The following is a 24,580-nucleotide window of genomic DNA, read 5'->3' as shown; positions in this document are numbered from 1 at the left end:
TTGGTGTTGTTGTAATATATGTCTGTTTACAAAAACCACATTAAATAAATGCACACATATATGTATACGAAGACCCCAGAGACGATGAATGATGTCATATCCGTTGTGCATGGTTCAATACCTCGTTTGCAACCCTTGTTTCGCTCTGGTCTAGTTGAAACTTTTTTGTAGACATTAATGTCTACAGCGGTGTTCTGTAGCGCCTGCACGCAAGAGCCCTAGGAGCGGTGTAATGAATGTGGATCTATTCGTCTTGTTCCATTGGGGCGCTTTAATCGCAGGGCATATTCTAGTAGCAATACTGACACGGTCCCGCAGTGAAGGCTGCGCGTGAGTAAGCGACTAAAGTGCAACTGCTACCAGAATGCGGGCACTGCTCAGAGTCCTAAATCCCCTGCTTTTCCTAATGCTCTTCGGATTATATCCGTCAATGGTGAGTTTCTCGTTCATTTATTTGCACGGAATTGTCAGTGCTTTATTACAATTCGCAGGCAATTGTTAACTGAAAACGAAATTCCCGGACTAGATAAATTAAAGTAGGAGGCAAAAAAGTAATAAACGATAACGAGCATGATTCTCCATTTATTTATTTTGTACCCCTTGTAGTTGTATCATTTAATGTATTTTTATGCCCAGAACATCCGTAGCAATAATTAACTATAGCAGCATTGTTGAATAAATCCATCCGCATTAATAAAAAGATATGAAATATGTGTGCAGTATCAGCTGACGGTCCATGCCTTCCGAATGTACGCTACTTTAATAAATACGAAAAAGAAGTAAAGAAAAATCGGTCCATGCTATAAGTCACAAAATATGGCAGCCGTTATTTTTCTAACTTTAAATTTAGAGACTAAATTCCATATGCATGTATTTATATTATTCATTTCGAAATAAAGAACACCACTTGTTTGTCAGTCACATACAACGTATCATGTTTTAACACTAACACCGTTCTGTGGCTGCACTTAAACGTAGGCTATACCTGTAGCACAGCTTATTCAAAATATACCATTTTAAAGTGCCGGTGTGGCGCAGTAACGTGTGTGATACCCATTATCACTGGGGACGAAGCATGTTACGCTTTCGGGATTTCAGAAGATCTTAGTCTTTATCTTGGTTATTATGCTGATAGACCAGCGGAGCTATATTCCCAGCGTAGCCTACTCATCACGGGAATGGTATTTTCATATAATAAACAAGTAGTTATGTTTCATGTTGAGCTCACTATTTTTGTCTTTCTCTCTGTAAGTAGTTATATTAAGGCATACAAGAATCGCCCTATACAGTGAAATATCCAGTGTTAAATCAACTCTTACAGAGTGGGACCATGTGTACTCTGTTAGAGTTTAATTAACGCTGGACATTTTATTGTGTACAGGTTTATAATCACGCAGTGATTAACGTATATCATACTTTGAGAGTATCTTGTCATACTATGTCATTCAGGACACTTTTAAAGCAATATGCCCATATCGTGGTTAATGCCGAGACGTAAATGCATTTGCTCGTTTATTTAACTTTGTTATTTGGACGCAATTATATTTCGTTATGCTATGGAACTGTCCATTTAGTGGTTCTGAAAAACTTATTTCAACAGCAGGGGGCGTGTGCAGCTTTGCCAATGTATGTTACGCAAAGGATCGCTGTTAATATTTGTATTTTCTGTAATGAAATGTATTGACAAAGTGAATATTTGCGTAATATTTGAGATTTATTATATCTGTAATATTTACATGTCCGTTTGTAGTTCAAATTTATCTAGTGTTATTTATTAAATAAATTCAAAACATTTCAGTTGAGATGATCATTTATGTACTGCTTATATCTCTGTGAGCAGTAGTGTATTATGCTGTATGCTGCTATGATTTACAAAAGGGTCTTTGAATTGTATTATGATGAACTGGCAATGATGTGAAAATCTTTGTGAACTATTCAGGCGGCCATCTTTTTAGAAAAGGTATCTCAAAAATGCCACTGAAAAGCCTTTTTTTAATACAAGGTCTACAAATACTCAGAAAATAACCAGTAGGCTGCTGTATGTAAGTGCACTTCGCTATTATTTGTCTCTTCCATTCAGAAGAATATATACCTGGCTAAGAAAATAAAAGGCACTGCAGTCTGTGTGCACTCTTCAATTTCGAATGAATATAACCATATTTCCACCAGCCTTTTCCTTTTGAGGAATTCTGATGAATGAGTTGTGAATGCCTGAACAGACATTGCAGATTCTCTCATCGTCCTCTGCTCCAAATAGCTTATTGCTTTCCTTCCTCGTTTTTTTAATTATTTATTTTGAAAAGCAGTGAAACTGATTTTGCAACTGTGAGCCCAAAGGCATCATACTGCTGAGTACCATCCCATTCTATTGGGACTTGGGAAACCAAACCCTTAATTTGCCTAAAGTTTCACAAATCACATTTTAAAGGGATTTTAGGCTGTGTTCACACAGAAACGAGCAAAAGCACCAGAACCAGATCTCACTGAGAATCAGACTAGCAGGGAGAACATGCAATGCTAAGACAGCAGGTAGTCTGTCAGTGCAATCTGTGGCAAGCAACAGCTATTGTTAAATTGCAAGCAGACTCATTTCTGGGTCTAGAAAGCCATGATGCCATATGTGAGTTGTCTAGCTGGATGAAAAATAAAATTCAAGGCTCCTGCTGCAATACACCTAAGATATGTCTTCTTTCAGATATCCAGCAGGTTTATTGTGCAACATATTGGTAAAGAAATGTGATGCCTGGGCTTGATTGGGTATGGTTATGGTACTGTCTCGAGGATGCTGTGAAAACAGTGGTGTTTTGCATGGCATCTACACAGAAAACATGTCTTTACAAAGGTATGTTGCCATTTGCATGTGTGAATAAGCTCATTTTCAAGCTTTTGCTCACTTTTTTCCTTTGTTCTTAAAATAAAATTAAAAAGTGCATGCCACTGTGAAAATAAATACTTCATTGATTTGTGATGGCTAGGTCATAGGCTAGGTTTGACACAATACAGGAAATAGCCTTTTAATGTCAAACTTCAGACATCTGCTTAAGTAAGCTGTTGTATCCCCTGGCCAATTAAAGCCGAGCAAAAAAGCCTATTAATCATGTGCAGTGCCAGATTATTTTATTAAACGGATACAACACCATTTCCAAGGAAAGCCTCATCTGAGATCAGATCAAATTCTGTCAAAATTGCATTCCCTGTAAACTTTTTTGAATTGGATGCAATAACTGTTAGAATAACAACTGACAGCATTCCATCAGAAGAGTATTTCCCCTTAGTTTCTGTTTTTAATGAAAATGACAATTGTCATAGATTGATAGGAATAGTAAAACTTTTTCTTTCTCTTTTTTTAATGTTTTAATTTTTTTTACTGGGTAGTAACTATGTAAAGGTTTAATCTGTGCATCAGTTGTTGCTAACAAACTGTACACTAAAATGAGTGAAACAAGACATATGATTACTGCACTCATGCACATCATGGATACAGTGAAGCACAAGCGTAGTAAAGGTAATCTTTGATGTAAATGGATGAGTTAACTGATACAATCAAAACCATCAAGTCAGGAAGATACCCAAGGAGAATTTTAAATGAAGAGCTCTTGGCCTCTATGGTGCTCTGAAAGCCTGCTAATTGCTTTGCTGCTTCTGTACTAATGGGATGACTAATTCAGGTAGTTAAGACAAAAACACAGTCAATGCTTTATGATTACATTACGTTTTGTCCATGGAGGCTGCATCAGCACTGCGGGGCAGTAGTACTTTGAATTACAGGCTGGAGGCCGGTGGATGTCGACATCCAGGCACCCAGTACACCCTGTTTTTTGTGCATATTCACTTACGCACACGCACACAGGGGCGTTGTGCCCATTGAAACTGTGGGGGCACTCAGATTTGTTGACCCCACTTTTAGTCCATGATCGCCGAAGCCACCCCAACAAGCAACCCCCTCCTCCCTATTTAACCATGTATTGTTACTGCTGGAAGTGTAACACTGTCACCATGAATAACAGAGTATAAACAAACGATTGAAGAAAAAACATTTGTAATATGGACATAAACCACCCACATTTTGCTTGTTTGAGTTTGCGCCCCCTCAAATTTTGGGTGCATTAGGCCCCTCCACACACACACATACAGTACAGACACACACACACACACACACACAGGCCTATTCTACTTTAATAGCGGTCTTTGTGAAGGCATGGTGGTTGCAACCTCGGGTCAATTTTTCAGTATTGACATGTGTCAACTGTGCTTTGGCAATCATTTCACATGGCCTCAGCATAAGAGGGCTGATACCCAGCCAGCCTAGCTTTCAGCAGTTACAATATACACTTTCAAGCCTCACTTGGACAATCTCAAAAGACAGACATCCTACACCCAGGAAAACTCACATATCTGGATTAAATATATTAATGAATATGCAATGTAATTATTTTGGATTGGTGCTGCATTGATCTGCTTTAAGTACTTCTGTGCGTGCACTAGTGTGCACTAACCCATCAAACAAGGAGCACGATACATCTCCCCTACTAACAGGAGAACTATCAAAAAACCCAAAACAGCAGAACACCCAAGTCCTAACCCTAAAACTATTTGTACAACAGAGTGCTGCGGTTTCCTGAAAGATCAGGGGACCATACCAATATCCCTCTAGCACAGAGACAGAACAGGAGCAGTGATCCTGGATCAGACATTATCAGACATTCACTGTACTAACATTATGTGATAATGATAATAAACGGTGTACAGCAAAACACCTACTGTTTCCTGAAAGATCAGGAAGACAATATCGATATCCTCCAGCATAGAGACAGAACGCAAGTTATGATCCTGGATCAGACATTAGCCATATTAACATTATTAGTAAGTCCATAGAGCACCTGCAGTTTTCTGAAGATCAGGAAGTCCAATTAAAAATCCCAGTTAACTACTGCAGAAGCAACCTGGTGACACCAGGATCAGAAAGAACATGCTACTTTTTAATGGATTTTTATTATTAATTATTATTATTATTATTATTATTAATAATAATAATAATAATAAATATTGCAGCAGCAGCAAATACCAAACGCTAACAGCACATGGAAGAATATTTAGATGCTCATCTTTTGAACTTGACTGATGCCCTTGTTATTGAGCCTACCATAGCGTTCAAAAGCAGCAGATGACCATTGCCATGATTTTGAGTGTGATCATGGGAACTTTAGGATCTACCGTGATAGCAGCACTGATCCTGAAGGAATGGGCAATTGTAGTGGTTATGAGGCAGCCCTCATCGTTGGCAGAGAAGAGTTTAGCACAGAACCGAGGGCTGAACATGGTATAGCTGACATTAGTCATGAACAGAGGCTCATGAGGAACTGCATTGCAAAGCTGAAATTGAAAGCCTATAATAATTTGATAGAGAAACCCATGCAAACACGTGAAAAAAAAAAAAAAAAAACTGAAAACAAAACTAAATCAAAAATTACACCATGATAAAGCATCAGCCATTTTATTGTCAAGGCCTGGTATATAGGCGACCTTTAAAATGAAATTATTCACGATACATGTCCAGGTTAAATGTTGAATCTATTAGTAAATGACATAGAAGAACAACCTTTATTAATGATACGGTTGCATCTTCATTGTTGCGGAAACTTATCCATTTTATACACAAGTGATTTCCCCACAGAATATGATCGAGTAAATTCCAAAAAGCACTGTTGATTTAAGCTCTGATGGCAAGCTTCTCAAGCCATTATCTGCAAACTATTCCCTTTTATACGAACCCCCCAAACCGCTTTAGGGAGCCACATCGGTGTAGAGAGATTTAGAAATTTTGCCAAAATTAGAAGAATGAAATAATTTGCCATAACAGTTTATGGATCTCCGAAACCGTAAGGTGTGGATCTGTCAAATTTGACAGATAGCGTGTGAATGTTACCCTCTACTCAAGCACCAAATCTGGTCCACACTGACCATGTGATGGCATCATAACAAGGCATTCTATGTTTCAGTCTGTATCTCATGAACTGTAAGGCCTAGAAACATGATCTTTTTTTTTGGCAGAATCCGACGCATGCACAATTCCAATTTCTGTGGTTTTGGATTTCTCACAACTCCTTCTACAACATTCGACCAATTTTCACGATTTTGACACTTCAATAGCTGACGATGAAAAACTATCAGAAGAATTTTTCACCTTACTGCTTTCATTACATTTGTGGCAAATACACATAAACATGAAGTGAGGTGTAAGTCGTGAAAGCTGCATGTGAAGAAACTTTAACCGATCTATTTGGCCCATGGACACAAGGGATTTTGATCACAATTTTTTTACACTCTATAGGGCCAGCTTCAGTTAAGGCATGTTTTGTGCATTTTTGACCATAACTTGCATTCTTTTAAAAATATAAATTCAGTAAAGAGGGCTGATTAAGACTTACACCGTTGTTTCATTTCTGCCATATGTCTTTTTAGATGATTTAAAATATTGCATTCCACATCCCTTATAATGCAACCATCAGTTGAAGCATGTTTTTTTAAAGTACTTAGCCTACATTCAATATCCTTCCATTTCAAGATTCCTTAGAATCAGGAGTTTTGGGTCATTCATTGCATGCTGACTAATGATGTGCAGTTGTGTGCCATTTGCCCAGTGCTGCTTGGACCCCATTAACTGGATCTTGTGATTATTATTATTATTATATTATTATTATTATTATTATTATTATGCTCATGAAGGCAGCACATGTACTGTAATACCCGATTGCTCCTGATTGAGTGATGCAGCATGCTTTTAATTAAGATGTTCCTTTCATATTTAGTTTGGCTGACCTATGCAATAACAAGTATGTTGGATCACTATGCTTCAAGACAATGGTAAATGTCCTATAGCAATTTTCAACTCCACGAGGTACTATTTTGATTACTATTATAAACAACATACATGTTTGTGCTTCAAAATTTCATAGATTCATTCACATCAGTATGCTAATGTAAAAAACAAGTAGTACAAATATTAATAAGATTCTTTAATATCATTCAAAAAGAATGTGTTTTAAGTACGTAACCCATATTCTAACTGATTTGTATTTTTTAAATCCTTTTCTCTTTAAAGCATCTGTAGTGTTTGCATGTCAGTAACAATCTTTTTGTATTTTTAAAACAAAAAGCATTTTGAGGGATCGTGGAAGCTGCAGTCATGCATTTTGCATACATGATTATGAATGTCAGGTCTTTATATCCTCCATTTTAGTCCATCCATTAAAATAACCATATGTGTTCTGTTCACTTGCTACACAGCAGTAATAGCAGTGAGCGAGTAATGCCCATGGAATCGTACCATTTCAATTAGGAAAAAGGGAACAGTTTCCTTTGCAGAGATGATTACCTTGCCAATATATATGAAAGGTGAACAGAAAAATGCCCTTACTTTGATATTGGACAATTATAGTACAAAATTATTTTTACGTTTTCCTTTTTTTCTTAAAAAAAAAAGAAATAGTGTGAAATTCTTTCACTGCAGTCTCTGATGACAATGAGAGAAGAACTATGTGAGGATGCAGACATTTTGAGAGAAGAGAGAAGAGGATATTCACAGATATTTTTTCATCTGAAACCATTCATTCTATTCATATAATTTGAGACACATTAAACCCGTTTATTTAGGGAAGGTTTAAGGGGAGGTTTTATAATAAATACTCCAGGAAAGGTGTCTAAAATTTTAACCCCTATATTAATTTTAAGCAGAATCTCCTAAGTAAATTAATTTCGTCCAGATCACTGCTCCGCTGAACATGTTTACATTGAATAAAACATTTTTAACTGACAAAAACATGGTTCATTCAGTACAAAAAGCCAATGTTATTTGACATGGGTGATTAGTATTAATATGCTAGCTAATACAAACAAACACAATACTATATATTTCATCAATGTGGTGTAGTGGTAAATATAATGATTTAACTCAATTTAAAAAACACTCCAAGCAATGACCTGAGGCAAGCCTATAGCCTTAACACAGTATTCAATATTGAAATACAAGTTAGCTCTGCAGCTGAAACAATCTGTAGCCCCTGAACTCATTCTGCAGGATACAGAAGGGACCACTGCCCTCACGCCTAAATGACACCTTTGGGCTGAAAGCAACACACAGCACCGGAGAGTTATAGAATGAAGTCACCTACTGCACCAAAGAGTCATAAAACGACACGCTAGAAACTGTAAAGCTCATCTTGGTACAATAGGATAATTTAATTCAATATAAGAACAAATAGGTCTATTCATAGTAATTACCAATTAAATCAGGTTATTATCAGGTTTTATTGAAACATCTTGGTTATAAATGCTTGAAAGGGGCATCGGGCCTATTGTATGGAAGCGAGGCATGGTGTCCACTCGTTGGACAATTCTAATAGGGACGAGCAACCAGTAAAAACAAATCAGGATTGTGTGAAAATGAAATGTATAAAATCTATTAATACAATGGAAAACACTCAATGATGCACAAATGGCAGGGATGTACTTCAGTTTGAAATCAACATATGATATTCACAGGACATTGCATTCCGGATGCAGCTAAGATCAAAGAGAGGGACATATCGCCTTTCTAACCAATGACTGCCCAAGAGAAAATGAATCCTGAAGAGAGCAAATGGTTAGGGCACAAGTGCATATTGGTGCCAGTACCGGGCCTTTATTCTTTACCAGTACACAGCAATATGCTTCGTTGCATCCAGTTTAATTTTCACTTGTTTTTTATTTCTGAAATGGTTTGGATGATGTGACATGCTGGTCCTCCACAAATTCTTTTATTGGTTATGCCAGAACTACAGTATTTCCACAAAACAATATAGCCCATCTGACCTCTAACTTTGTAAAGAGCATCTCAATTTCACAGTCAGTGAAGTTTTTTCTTCTTCTTTGTTTTGCGGCCTGACTTCTCCGTTTTCCCTGACAATTAATTGGATCATTTATGGTTACTCGTGGGGTGCGTTACTAGGCTCATGCACAAAAATTTTTGCCTGCAGGTGTACATACTGTACAACTGGTTTTATAAAGCAGGATAGTTTTGACCATATGCTTTTTTTTTTTTTTTTTTGTACGTAACCTTTTGGTACAGAACCTCCACAAAGTTTTGTAAATTAAGCCCCAGACCCTGGGCACTGACAGTTTCCAGCAGACATGATGAATCCACATTATTCAAAATCTTCGGTTGTGGGACTTCCTTCCCCTATTCTTCTGGTTTTACTGCAGCTACAATGACACTAAGGTTAGGCCTTAGGTTAGCTGCCAACCTCTAGGTGAAATGGGTAAGGAGTTGCTAGCTTCCTTAAGCTAGGCTATGGTATTTTTACATACTGTATTCAGGAGGTTGAAGTGGTGAGCTGTAACATGAGAAATGTGTGTGCTGCCATTTACATTTTTAAAATTCCTTTGCAAAACAGTGTTGTTTACCTCAGCGCTAGTAAGGCTTACTTTGTTTGAAATGAATTTTGTTTCCCTCAATGACTCCTCAAAGTTCATTTTGTTTGAAATGAATTAAACTGAAAGGAGTGCATTGTGGGAGAGAGAGGAAGATGCTGCGAGACGTAAATAAGGAGGAGGCAGAATGCTGGGAAAAGCTGACCAGTTGTTTGGTTAGTGTGCTTCAGAACCTAAAACACAAGTTACAAGTAACTAGTCGTGATATTCACTTTAAACTTCAACTCGTCTCATCCACATTTGTTTAAAAATGCTAGACAGTCTTGCACCATATTTCATGCACCATACATTGACTATATACATCTAAATCTTCATTAACCTAGCACAGAGGTTCTAGTAAAGAATAGTGCCCAATAGCATTTTTGGTTTTTGTGCATTTATAAATAAAATGGACAAGTTCTGGAGAATAAATATATTCTACCCCTTCCTAAAGCCCCCTTGGAAAACACAGAGGTAGTCTCTCACTTTTGGTCATAAATGGAATTGTATACTTGCAGTTATTAGTAGAAATGAGATCCATCTGGCACCAGTAGAGGGTTTTACATACCTCTCCCAGTTCTGCTTTTAATGTCCACCTGACACCAGTCTCTCCTGCTAAAGCCTTGAGAAATCTTATATCTCTTACCTTTATTGGTCTTATTTATATTATTACTATTGTGTGTGCGTGTGTGTGTGTGGGGGGGGGGGGGGGGTGTGCTCATTTTATGAGATAACCCAGAGTCATAATTGAATGTAGAGGACAATGACATTGCACTGAAAAGGACTTTTGATAACCATAGTATGAAATACTATGGTTATTACTGGGTGAGGAAGGGTTGTGTAAGCTTTGCATTTTCATTAGATTATACCCATAATTTGAAATTTCTCAGACAAATGACTCAACTATCTGTGTGACTCCTCTGCATTGTTTTTGTCCTTTTAGCTCAAAGAGTCGTACTTTGTCTGAATTTTCTTCGTTGAATGCAGCTCTGTTGTGACAGTTATTCATGTCCAAAATGAATGTACTAACATCATCTTTCGGATAAATGCCCTCAATTACATCTTCTCCAAAACTGTGTGTTTCACTTGAGCTGGCTCTCATACCAAAACACAGGTTAGGACAACGGATTAGTGATGAAGGTTCCATGTGAATGACAATGAAAACATGTTCTGCCATTTTGTAATTGCTCATACCAAAAAATGTAAGTTATACGTTGGTCGAGAACCCCTGGGCTCAGCCATTAATGAGGGGGTCAGGTAAGGGAGGAGTGTGCCACTGGAATGTCATTATTGATATTGTACCCTCTGAAAAATATTCCTACTTTTAAACTTATCGCTAGAGGCACCTGTGTGCAAGTATGTGTGTATGCGAGAGAAAGACAGAGGTGCTATACGGGTGACAGTAATAAATCCTCTGTTTGTGGTGAGATCAATGGGAGATCCAGGGTAGATATAATTCTGATAATCATGTGTGTCTATCGCCAAAATAAATAAGAGCCCCCTTTCGGGACAACCTTAAAACAATGGTGAATGTATTGGTAGGCTGCTTGTTTTCCTAGGAGGATGAAATCAAGCATGCAAAAGTAAAGTTATGAATGAAAGCTCCATAATCTGTTTCGAATTGAAGTGAACAACTTTGCTCAAGGGAAGTAGCTTCTGTGACAATAACCTTCACAAGGGTGTGCACAACCAATTTCAACAAAACCACGAGGCAATTCCTTTGGATAACACGCACCATTCTGAAAATGATCTAACCTTTAATTCAAGCATTTTATAACCTAATTGAAATGAGAGACATTACGTTTTGATAGGGTACAAGTTGCATTACTTCTCCAGTGCTCTTGGATTAAGGCTGTATTTTGAGGACTGTTATATTGCACACAAGGTGAGATGGCAGCAGGGGAATGCTGGCTACACAGATATGCTTTGAGCAGTCAGGTCATTAATCATACCTACAAAATAATATCTACTGAAGTAATGTCTCTGGGCACTTGCTGTTTCACTGCAAGGACAGACTTTTTTTTCATCATCCAATGGTATGTTAGATTTTTCGGTAAACCAAAGGCGTTAAGTAAACTGTATTTATTTGTATGCCTAGTTTATTATTTTTCAATTATTATTGTTTTTGTGATAATATCCTCAGTAGGATCAATGCCAACTGACATTTAATGCTGCAAATAGTACTTGCTAGTGTGAAAATGAACCCTATACTGCATTTTTTTTAAAAATCCTCCTCAAAACCAATTTAGTGTTCTTCAGCCCGTAACGATTAAAGTACCTCCGCCGTAGAGTGCAGCTTAAAGGCGGTATCTCTTCCCTCTCCGTAGAAATTCAGCCTTCATTAATCACCCTGCCTCAGGGCAGTGAGGGAATATGCTTCCATTCAGGTGTGCGCTTGTCTTTGCAGACCATTGGACCAAAGGAGGGCTGGCAGGTGTACAGCTCGGCCCAGGATGCCGACGGGCGGTGCATCTGCACCGTGGTGGCCCCCGAACAGAACCTCTGCTCCAGAGACGCCAAGAGCAAGCAGCTCCGTCAGCTACTGGAGAAGGTGCGCGCGCTCATACATGCTCACCTAACGCTAATCCATGCACATGTATATTCACCTCACACATAAACAGAAGTACATACATAAATAAGGCATTAACGACATGTCACGACTGTACATTTCAGAAATGCTGTGAGAATGAATTGACCCAGAGTTGGTAAATCTGTAGCACAAAGACTGGCACTGAAATGAGTATATTGTTTGTAAATCAGATTAAGAAAAAGTTAAAGCCCAGTAGTTTGCTCCCTCAAGCAGAACAAATGTATTGTGACACAAATCCAGAACCATGGGTGATGCTATGTATGTACTTATCGAAGATGTCTTTAATCCTAATCTTAATGTTTGAATGCTTTTCTGATATAATGGTATTGAAGGCAATTACATTAAACATAGCATGTTAGTTTCCTAGATTTAGCACTTGTTCAATTTATATAAAGACAAAGATTTTGCTAATATTTATTGTGCTGCATTGATAGAATTCGGAATAATTTCATGTTGCATAGAGAAGGGTAGTTTAGTGAGAGGCTTTTATATATTTGTGCTGATTTGGTTATTTGACTTTCCACATTTGTACTTTTAATAGGTACAAAATATGTCACAGTCAATAGAAGTGCTGAACTTGCGAACACAGAGGGATTTTCAGTATGTCATAAAAATGGAAAATCAGATGAAAGGACTGAGGACTAAATTCAGGCAAATCGAGGACGACAGAAAAACTCTAATGACCCGAAATTTTCAGGTAGGTGATTATACCACTATTTGCACATATAGTATGTGTGTGTTCAAGTGTGTGTGCGCATGAGTGTTCTTCTGTGTGTGTGTTTGGGGATGGTGGGGGCAGAGGGGTAGTGAGAGTCTAACATCCATGTAGGCTAATATGTATACTGAAATAGGTTAACATCTTTTTCTGTTATCAACATAAACCATCTCTCCCATTTTCTTTTGATGGTTTATGTTGATAACAGAAAAGGATGTTAACCATTAGTAAAAAAAAATAAAAAAAACACAAACCAGATTCCTCAGGCTAGCTGTGCATGATGACTTTTTTCTATGAACCACACTTCTAGGTCCTGAGGATCAATGAATGGATAGTGCACCTGATGTATGAACAACATATGAGTATTCCATCATTGGTATGAGTGTTGGTATAAGCCAAACTGCCTTGTTTCATGTTCAAATCTCCCCACAGGAGCTTAAGGAAAAGATGGATGAACTGCAGCCTCTCATCCCAGTTCTGGAGCAGTATAAAACAGACGCCAAGCTAATCTCACAGTTCAAAGAGGAGATCAGGAACCTGTCTGCAGTGCTGACAGGGATCCAGGAGGAAATTGGTGCCTATGACTATGAGGAGCTGCACCAGAGAGTCATAAGTCTGGAGAGCAGGCTAAGGAACTGCATGAGCAAACTAAGTAACTTTAACAAAAGATCAAACATCTATTTTGCATTATTCCTGGCATGATCTATATTGCAGATTTCAGTTAAGATCTTTTTTCAGTTCACATTTCATGTCTTATTGCCTCCCTGGGCTGATTGAATTCAAGCAAGAATGAATCTGAAGGTTTCTATCAATATTTTGAGTCTGGTTATAGTGGCCAGGTGTCTGAGAGAGATAGAGGATAACATTTTGTTATGTATTTCAAGGGACTCTCATATTGCAGACAATCCAACATTGTAAACATTGGGAAAAAATGAAGAACTTACAAAAAAAACACCTATAAAGCAGGTGTTTGGAATTTACAGAGGTCTTTGCCAGATATGAAGAAAAATTCATTATAATCTGGCATCTGTATGTTCCTGATTAGCCAAGTGAGGGGCACAGATCCAGATCAAGTGCTGGAAGGGTGATTTGTTTTAAAAACACTTTTGAGCGCAGCATTTGATTATGGAAGAGCACGGAAAAAAGCCCATGTGTGCGACTCTGACTTAGTCAACATATTCATTTGAGCCGTTAAAAATGTCAGATTGGAATGTTTTCTGATGTCTTGTTTTAATATGCATAATGTTTTCAAAATATCCACTGGCAGAGGCATGAAATTGGCTTTAGAAACCTATTATGGAAAATATCTTATCGGTATGTTTCTTTATTAACAGCATGTGGAAAATTAATGAAAATCACTGGACCTGTAACAATAAAGACATCGGGGACGAGATTCGGGGCATGGATGACTGATCCAATGGCAACTCAAAGAAACAACAGGGTAAGCTCTGGTTTGGTTTCTAGTTCTTTCTTTTTCCTTATAATGAATTTGTTTTCCTTTTTGATGGGGGGTTGGAGTTTCAACAAGCGAGAATCCGCAATAGCTGCAACCGCATGTGTGTGCATGCATCCACGCACACACCCTCACACAAACACGTGACCTCTTCTTTGGCTCATGACCAACCTTTCCACAAAATCTTGTGCAAATCTGTGAATCCATTCGGGAGTTATGCGCCTTTTTGTGATAGGCCATGCCCATCGCCACGCCCCCTCTTGGTCAATCGGCCTGAAAGTTACTAAACTCTACCTTTCGGTCATGACCAACATCCATGCCAAATTTAAGCCTCCTGGGGCGAAAACTGTGGCTGCTACGGGGTGGGACACTTTTGTAGACCAACCGACCAACTGACAGAGCTAGAGCTGCGGTCGCAGCTAAAAACCCAAATGATGTTTTTTTGTTTACATTCAAACACCATTCAATAGCTCAAATTGAATGAAATTTCTTAGGAAGTGTCAAATTATATTAGATTCATAGATATGATAGGTTAGTATACTTAATGTAACTTACTGTAGAATCATAGGCATTTTCTCAGCTGAGGTAATGTCTGTATTAGAGGTTACTGATATTAACCATGGCTTTGGCTGTCATTGATACAGGTATGGTACATGGATGGTTATACAAATAATAGGATAGTTCGTGAGTACAAGTCAATGGCTGACTTTGTATCTGGGGTGGAATCACGAACCTACAACCTTCCTTTCAAATGGGCTGGGACCAACCATGTAGTGTACAACGGCTCCCTCTATTTTAACAAGTATCAGAGCAACATCATTGTCAAGTACAGCTTTGAGACAGGACTGATCCTGGCCCAAAGAGCATTGGAGTATGCTGGCTTCCACAATGTCTACCCTTACACCTGGGGAGGTTTCTCAGACATTGACCTCATGGCCGATGAGCTGGGCCTATGGGCCGTGTATGCCACCAATCAGAATGCAGGCAACACTGTCATCAGCCAATTGGATCCTCAGACCCTGGAGGTTCTGAAAACCTGGAATACGGAGTACTCCAAAAGGAATGCTGGGGAGTCTTTCATGATATGCGGAACACTCTACATTACCAATTCCCACCTGACTGGGGCCAAAGTCTACTACTCATATTCCACTAAGACCTCCACCTACGAGTATATGGATATCCCCTTCCATAATCAGTACTTTCACATTTCCATGCTTGACTACAATGCCAGGGAGAGGGCCCTCTATGCCTGGAACAACGGCCACCAAGTGCTGTTCAATATCACACTTTTCCACATCATCAAAACGGAGGATGACTCTTAATTCTCTGATGAAGGAGCGCCTTCATTTGTGATGAAGGAGTTTTTGTATCCATTCATGTTTATCCAAAGTGAACAGTAATGACATTTGCCACTCCTAAAAAGAATTGCCTTTTGTATGTTTGTTTCAGAATATGTCAAAACTGAACCTGGGACCCAATTGCAATACAATCTTGTGAAGAGAATTACATGTTACATTTACTCTTTTTGTACCCATAGTTGCAAAAATAAATATAAATATGCCTTATTTGCCATCTTTAAGTCTGAGAGCCAGAGGCTTTCAAGAAGCTTTGGTGCATGCATGTCACATGTACTGTACTGTCAGTAGTAATTCATTATACTATATCTATATTTTGGTCAGAAACATGTGTTTTTTGTACTGTTTCCATTGTGATGTTGGTTTAAGGTTTGATTTTGAGGCATTGAGCTATTGTTTTCCTAACTTGCCTGGGCATTTAAGTAGATTAAGGATTCTTCTAAAGATATAATGTCTTAAAGCACTGCAGTAATCAATATATGTTCCTGTGAGAGTGAACTTGTTATTTTTTATAAAATACTATGAAATTTAAAGGCTACCTGTTTATTTAATTTGCATCCATTCTTCACTCTCTGGAAATACTGTCCAGAACCATTTAAACATCAGTAAAGTTCCAGCAGACAATGTATCTTTGTTGCCATTTTTCATCAATATGCAGAACATACTTCTTCCAGACAATGTACATTTTAGATAGTCGCATGTTTTGCTGAAAATTCTGAAGGATCTCCATGAGAATTTTCCAATTTTAGCCCCATCTAAAGAGTGAAAGTTACACTGAGGAGGAAGGGGGAACATACAAATATAGTAGTACAGTATATACACCAACATAATTAAGACAGCAGAATGTCATGGAAGAAAATTATTAAATGCTGAGGGAACAATACAGTATACACCACCCTAATATAGCATTCACGTGAACTGAACGAAATACGGTGCATCTTGCGTTGTCTTTTCACAAGAACAGGAAATATTTTAAATATTCAGGCTGATGTTGCTGAGATTATTTTGCAGCATTTCAGTGAAAACCAATCAGGGTGGAGATGGAAGTATTTGCATGCTCTCTGCAATTTTCATCTATCTGCCTGTGTAATACATCAGCTTGTTGACTGACAGGTGAGTTGTAATGTACATACCTCCCGTTCCTGATGAAAATCACCAGCCCTGAGAGGTAAAGATTTAGAGCCCTGCTTGACCACTCCGCCAAAGCACTCATATTTTCTCAGCTCTGTAAAAAATAAAATAAATAATGTCTTTTATTACTTTCCTTCAGACCTGGATACAAGCGTCACATAGAGCAAGCAAAAAAGTGTAAATCCTGTCAGTAGAGTTACATTCAATTTGAAATCACTCTTACAGAGAAGCATTGATTTCTGTTCAGATTCTTAATGTGTCTATCTCATGAAGCCAAGGAAGTGGGGAAATATCACTCATTGTGACTATGGTCTTCTAAATTTTAACACTGTCAAGAGTCTTCCTGTTTATGTCTCTGACCTTATGCGCCCAGGAGAAAAATTATGCAAGTAAAAGTCATTTAAATGTGTCCCACACAAGCTTCTTCATGGAGGATCCACAATTTAAATTTGCGCGATGAACATATTAGCTTTGCCTTTATCTAGATGATATAATAGCAGAAACAGATCACTGACTTTATGAGTGGCTAGGGAACTGCCTAAGTCAAGCCTTTGTGAAAGTTTTCTTAACCCAATGATTTATATTACTCTATTTTGCAGTTAATTCTTTGCCGGAGGAATATCATTGTTCAGAGAGACAAATGTGTTGGCCTGCTTTGATTTATGTCTTCATTATTCGGGAGAACAGTAATCTTTTAAAAGCCAAGTATAAGCAGTATGAACCACGCATATTAGACAAGCAAAACTTTTTGGTTCTCACACAATATTTTCCATTAATTATAGCTGAAGCATGTCATTTGCTTAAACTTCTTCCTCATTGTTAAGGGAAAAGTGAAATTGAAGTTAGGTCACCTTAGCTGGCATCAGTTTTGTTGTATACCAACCAGGCCATATATTGTAATAAACTGAAACTGAACAAGTACCAGTACTCCTTGCTACTTGTGTGAATCACTAGGATAAATGTGTTTGCCTAGTGAGTGTGATGTAATGAGCACACAAGTAATAACTACCAACACTATCCACTGCGGTTGGTCATTGTCCCAGTTTTTACAAGTCTTACTCTGTTCTTAAAACTACAGACTCCTACCACCCATTACTGCAAATGCTACAACAACAGGTTTGGAAGAGTCACAGTAGCCTAAATGTTAATTGTATCACTTTACAAGGAAATGTAAGCAACACACAACAGTAAAACAATCTTTGGAGTGCTGTCATTGTAAAGTCAAGGGAAAGTGAAAGTCTGTTTTTGCAGTGAACACTTTAAAGCACAAATGCACAGAACGGTGTTGTTCCCGAATGTTCAGATGAATTGTGGCCATGCCAGTGGCTGTTATATCTAGGAGTATGTTCATCAGCAAGATATGGCATATCTTATCACAATTAACATGATAACAGAAACAAGGGCAATCAAACAAAAGGAAGGAAGCCTTACTTTACTGCTTAGTTACCAAAATGTAACATATCCAGTTGCACCTATATTTTGGTGAATTGCAATGTATATAAACAATTGAAAACATTATTTTTTCAACTTATTATATCATGAAAAAATGAAATTACATTACATACATATATTCCATAGTTATTTCAATTCTAAAACAAAGAATTTTTATTTTATGACAAATCTGTTTTTTTTTTGTTTTTTTTAAATATTTCTTTTACTTGCTCTTCCCAAATACCATGGCATTCAGCGCTTGACTGAGCTTCCTTAAAGGAAATCCAGGTTGCTTCTGGAAGGAATAGACGAGCACACTTCTCTTTGAACCATTCGGAAGGCACTCATGTCTAGAAGTAATTTTTGCAGGAGTGTGATTGGTTCTTTGCTTCCTGCCCGTCTTTATCTGGGTACACGGTGTATGCTGTATGAGTGTGCATTGCAAAGGGTACAAGCTAAATGGTGATGAAGCAATTGGTCAACACACTATATTACAGTGATTAAATTCTTCAAAACCAGGTTCATGTTGTGAAACACTGTAAATGTGCAGTGCACCCATTCACCATTTAAGTTGTGATGCTTCCTAATAGCCAAAATAATCCTTACTCATAGGATGAAGGCACAAGTTGGCATGCTGTTAAACACACAAATTAATCATTTACAGTAGTGTGTACCCCTTGTAAGGCACATTCATACAGTTCACAAACCATGATGAAAATGGGCAGATGATGTCCCATGTATGCTTAGTCTGAAAGCATTTTGGCAGTGACAATTTTTGTTGTTTTGGCTCTGTAATCTAAAACATTAAATTTTAAATAAAATTTTTTTTTTTAACTGCAGCTAAAGTGCAAACTTTCATTGGAGGGTATTTATATGCATAATCTGTGTAGAAATTAATGCAAAAGTAATTGAACAAATGAAAAATGATCTTAAAAGTCTTTGTGTTTAGTACTTTAGTACATTGTAAATGTTTTGCATTCGATGACGTATGTGACCGATAGCCATCACCAGACAATCAGTATCCCTCCCTGGTGAAGCTCTGCCAGGCCTGTGCTGTAGCCATCTTCATTTCTGTGTTTGTTTCAGAGGCTTTTCTGCCTACAGTGTTCAGTGAGAGAAACGTATGATCAGTTGGATTCAGGTTGGGTTATTGACTTAGCCTTTCGTCTTTTTTTGCACATTGTAATTGAAGGGTGGGGTTGGGTGGGGAGGGGAGGGGATTGTGATCGCAGACTAACTTTATGATGACACTATACAACCAGATTGTCAACTAGTGGTATAAAAAAAAAACCTATGTACTAAACATGGAGAATTTTAACTTGAGAGCACATTCAGCTCCTCGTGGAAATCACACGCATCAGGCCAAAAATGTTGGCTTTGCACCAAAATTTACAAAGACAAGGTTATGCTGTCTTTTGAAGTTTTCTACGACCATTGGCCATCACACCTTGCAGCATTGCAGGGAGAATTAATTTATGCCTTTCACTATTACCCATACTGCAACACCCCAAGAGCATATTTTCAATTATTACAATGTTTTTATATTAATGGGTGATAAAAGGGACTGATGAATGAGGTTGAATGACTCAAATGCTGTGCAGCTGTGTCAGAATATCAATTTCTGTCTACGGGTCTACTATCCCCTTACACAACTACAGGTACTTTTGAATGGCCCTATACACTCTTCCATGTAGAATACATTCAGATCAATTGAGGCTTTGCCTAAAAAAATTTTTTTTTTTTTTTTGCCATTTCACATAGTATTATGTTAGCCATCATGCTGCTACCGTGCATTAAAATTCAGCCGCAGAACACATATCATTCCCCAAAGAAATGCAAATCAATGTGCTTCGCAGCCTTTCATGTCATCACGGGAAAACCTATGTTTGACGATAGCCTGAGGAAGGTCCTTTGAGATATGGTAGCTTTATTCATATATCAAATCAATGTTACTTCACACTTCTTGTTACATAAAGTTTGTGAATGCTTTAGAAATTCTGAAGCATGAAAAAGATTCAGAATCTTCTCATTTAAAAAGGTAATGCAAGGGAAATGGTTCAATATTGCATTTTGGATCAAAGGAAAAGATGTAGCACTTAGTATGTAGCGTTAGTTTCTGTTGCACATGGCTATACAGAAAACTCTTGAGTGACATCCAGTGAATCAATGAAAAAATAGGATTGATGTTTTTTTGATAGAGTTTAATCCTATTTTAAATCCATTTTCATCCCCAAAGCTCTAATGCAATACACATTTTATTATTTGAGCTATTGAGAAACACCCTGGAGCTTTCCCCATGCCAAGCAGTACTGTGGATGGGTCTGAAATCTGCAGTGCATCGAAACACAGAAGCATTGAATTGTATTTCTCGAAAGATCTGGAAGTTTTGTGGGTCAGATAGTGAGCCCTATATTTCATGGAGTGGAAGATCACCTGGTTAATTCCAAAATATTTGCAGTATATATTCTTATTACAATTTAATCATTTGAATTTTTCATACATTTTAAATATATTGGTTTTATTGATTTAAATATTATATTGCAATAATGTGTCCCTCGCTGTAGGCCTATATGCCTTGACAAAAAAATTATGAAATGTTATCAGGAAAAATTACTGTAGGTTTTCATGTAATCCAAGTTGAAGGTCATAAGATACTGATCACTCCTTTCTTTAAAAGGCAGAAAGGGCATTTTAAAAACTAGACCAGGTTAACACCTAGTATATGGCTGGACCCAACACACGTTACCTGGCCGACCAATGGTGTAACTTCATCACTCACTCAGTCACTCACTCAGTCACAGACATTCGCGTTTGTAGTGCTGGCCCGCTGTTGTGGTCCAGCCAAAATCAATGCAAATGATCTACAAAAAATACTTTCATGAAATTTGTTGTATTTAAACTCTTTTTAATCCCACACGTTTCTTCATTTTCTTCATTCAGCTTATGGGGAAATTGAAAGATTTCGGAGCACTGGACGTCATTGGAAACTGGAAGAGGCGATACACTGCATTTCACTTCCATTCTGTGACTATTCTACATGAATTTGGTCCATTGTCAGGGGATGTTCATGTTACCTTGTCAAATCAACGCAAGATCAGAGACTAATGAGGTATACTGACAGAGCCATTTCACTTTTAGCCACGCAAATATAAACCTGGCCATTCATCACCTGTTGATTGGTTGCAATATGTATGTGTTTTCAAGTGAGCTCATGGACCAACACATGACATTTTTGTTTTTACTATAAATGTAATTACATTATCATGAATACAACTGGAGTAAAAACAGAAACATGATGGTGAGTGCTAGGTATGATGACAGATACATAAACAAAGTTATAAAGGTCATTGTAAATTATTTTGATGTGCTTAATATTCAACTTTTGTGTGTGTGTTTATACATTGCAAAAATGGCACAATTGGCATATCGTTCATTTCTACGGCATTCCATTAAAAATTTTGATGGTGATAAATTATCAATTCCTTTTGGGGCACAAAGCAGCACTTCCTATTTAGCCAGTAGCCGGAATAACTCTGTGAACCATGCCATTCCTTATGTTGTCTGCCAGCACAGTCACAGTCAGATTGACTGATCAGGCTCTCTCTACATGGAAAGCATAGTTGTGAGTGGGTAGAGATACAGTCCTCTCACTCAGTCATCTCCCGCTCCTCAATTGACAGTGTGTGTGAAAGAAGCTGAAGTATTTAAATGTAAATATAATAATATCTAATAATACAGCATGTGAGCTAGCTACATAAGTAGCCTATTTGTTACCAGCAGATTAATAAATACTGTTATGAAAAGTCACCAGAAATCAGCATTTAAGTGCTGTTTTTCCAAAATTTTTAGAAATAAATATTTCTCCCTGATACTGCTGCAGTGTTAACTACAAACGCATTGAGTCATGATCTTAGTCAATTTGATCTTGATGCAATGATGGTGATTTTAGCAGGCAAGACCACCTTGTGAGAAATGGCCTCATAAAGTTCTGCCTTCTTCGTGAGCTGCAAGCTATTAAAGAGGCATTAAACAAATGGAAAGAGGCTTTTAATGACTCGCCAGTCTGTTTAACACGGTTTATCAACATCTGTTGACTTTCATTTTTAATTAAGGAGAAATAGGAGTTCATCAGATCAATTGCCAAGCACTTTTGCTCCAACGTCACAACCTGTGAGGAAGGCTGCCACTACTGGTAATCATGAGACATTGCTTGTGGAGGGGTATTTCAGTCCATACCTGTTCACTGATTAATTAGAACTGCAAAATATTCATTAATGGGCTCTCGTGTTATCTACAAAATATTAATTTTCCACAGTAACCTGAAACACAGAAACTGAGCACCCGAACCAGATGCTACTATGACATGATAATCAGGAGACATCCAACACTGAGCTGAAAACACAATTGCTACACAATTATGAGAAGTATTTACAATGTCTAGTATTGCCTTACTATCCATAATGCACTTGAACTCCTGACAGAGACATTATTGCTCACAAGTAAGATGACTGAACTCATTTCAATGAATGCATCATTCATTACAGGGTGGGCTTGGATACAGTTTAATCAGTCATATGCAAATCAGGACACATCAAAGTTGAAAGGATAGTCACATAATATTTATAATAATTGCATTCCCTTCTTTCTTTGAAACAGGATCCTGACTGTAGGCCTCTGGTGGCAGTTCAGCCGGAATTCAGCTCAAAATGACTGGATACAAAGTGGCTCTGGGGAAGGGCTCGATGAATAGAGGCAAAGAGAAAACAATTGGTTCAGGGGAGGTTAAGTGTGTAGCGTATCCTTGTTCTGCCTTGCAGTTGACATCTACAGACTTTCCATTAAAACCAGAACTTTACCCGTTCTTCCATTTACTTTCCAACTAGCCTTTTGACTTTATTTCAGTGGATTAATGGGTGGCATATAAATGTACGAGCCAATCCATATACTTATACCTCTGCTTCTGAAACAGAGCTGTTTGTGGATGCATAGAGTAACTGAACAACAGGCAAAGCCACAATTAGTAGTGTAGTACTGAATAACACAAATACAATGGATTAGCTATACCACGAGGTTATTTCTGTGAATTTTTCAACAGACGTGTATACATTACATTACATTACATTACAGGCATTTGGCAGACGCTCTTATCCAGAGCGACGTACAACAAAGTGTATAACCATAACCAGGAACAAGTATGACGAAACCCCTAGAGAGAGGTGATTTTAGCAGGCAAGACCACCTTGTGAGAAATGGCCTCATAAAGTTCTGCCTTCTTCGTGAGCTGCAAGCTATTAAAGAGGCATTAAACAAATGGAAAGAGGCTTTTAATGACTCGCCAGTCTGTTTAACACGGTTTATCAACATCTGTTGACTTTCATTTTTAATTAAGGAGAAATAGGAGTTCATCAGATCAATTGCCAAGCACTTTTGCTCCAACGTCACAACCTGTGAGGAAGGCTGCCACTACTGGTAATCATGAGACATTGCTTGTGGTCCAAGTACAGGGAACAACCGCATAGTTCAACTTGGACCCTGGTGGTTAAACTGATTAACACTAACAACGAGAACGGCAACAACGCAATCTATGGAAAAATAAAAATAAAAAAAAATACAAGTAGTCGTTAAGACTGGCGCATCAACTAAGTCACCTATTAAACAGCTGCCTAGTTACAACCCTAAGTTTAGTACATACATGAGTGTGAACTGTCAGATGAATCCGCATTAATCATGCGTCTCAAAACAATATGTGGCCTAGAATGCTCCTGTTGTGCCTGTACCGAAAGCCCAAAAGTTCTATGGTTTAGTGAATAGAGAATTAGTATTACTTTTCCTACTGTGCTAATGTAGCTTTACAATGGTTCTCATTTAGTTCAACAAAATTCAACACAATATCTTCAATGTCTTGAGGCGCATATGCATGCAATTTTATTTATTTTCATCCAGAGCAATTTACGCAATGTACATTTTTACAAATTATTTATAGAGTTGGCTACTTACTAAAGCAAATCAGGTTAATACCTTCTTCAAATAGGATTTGAACTTCAGTTCCATAGCCACTGCACTAAAACCGCATCTTATTCACATCTTAGCACAAAGAACAAAATGCAGTTGAAAAACCATTTGCAAAGTATTGAAAGAATGAACATGAACATTTTGCCGTAGCCAAAATGATGCTAATCTTATCACGAACTGGTGTATGTAGGGCCCTAACATCATAGTTGAAATTACAATAAAAACAAGACAAGAAACTACTGTTGAGTCAGCTGACATTTTGGCAGGACATAATCTGCAGGAGTTCAACAACCTCATCATTTGGCCCCTTCTCTAAGATAACAAAACCGCTCCAAGAGCAATACATTTATGATGAAATGGACTAGATTCACATAAGGCGCTAATAAAAATTCTGTACACATAAAGACTATATCAATAAATTAATACTTCTAGTTGTTATTTACATT

General features: G+C 37.8%; 1 protein-coding gene and 1 long non-coding RNA gene across 3 annotated transcripts in view; one reads left to right on the top strand and one right to left on the bottom strand.

Moving 5' to 3' along the window:
• Positions 1 to 24,580, bottom strand: part of LOC135253224 (uncharacterized) — an 80,791-nt gene that overhangs the window by 33,427 nt on the left and 22,784 nt on the right. For both annotated transcript variants that reach the window (XR_010329559.1, XR_010329560.1), the window contains exon 3: positions 16,694 to 16,785. This is a non-coding gene — a long non-coding RNA (uncharacterized LOC135253224). The remainder of the gene's footprint in view (positions 1 to 16,693; positions 16,786 to 24,580) is intronic.
• olfm3a (olfactomedin 3a) lies at positions 115 to 16,273 on the top strand. The gene is made up of 6 exons (XM_064332244.1): positions 115 to 433; positions 11,855 to 11,998; positions 12,579 to 12,734; positions 13,185 to 13,404; positions 14,087 to 14,193; positions 14,850 to 16,273. Exons 1-6 carry the CDS (start codon positions 365 to 367, stop codon positions 15,525 to 15,527), a joined length of 1,374 nt encoding a protein of 457 aa, XP_064188314.1. The 5' UTR covers positions 115 to 364; the 3' UTR covers positions 15,528 to 16,273.

Source organism: Anguilla rostrata, chromosome 4, assembly GCF_018555375.3.
Source record: "Anguilla rostrata isolate EN2019 chromosome 4, ASM1855537v3, whole genome shotgun sequence".
NCBI lineage: Eukaryota > Metazoa > Chordata > Actinopteri > Anguilliformes > Anguillidae > Anguilla > Anguilla rostrata.
The sequence above is the reverse complement of the archived record's forward strand: the minus strand, read 5'-3'. Positions and strand labels throughout refer to the sequence as shown.

Excerpts from the sequence above, each read along its gene's own strand:
- olfm3a (XM_064332244.1), top strand. The coding sequence starts at position 365 with ATGCGGGCACTGCTCAGAGTCCTAAATCCCCTGCTTTTCCTAATGCTC. Across the intron at positions 434-11,854 it reads TCGGATTATATCCGTCAATG|ACCATTGGACCAAAGGAGGG; the intron begins GTGAGTTTCTCG and ends TTGTCTTTGCAG. Across the intron at positions 11,999-12,578 it reads TCCGTCAGCTACTGGAGAAG|GTACAAAATATGTCACAGTC; the intron begins GTGCGCGCGCTC and ends TACTTTTAATAG.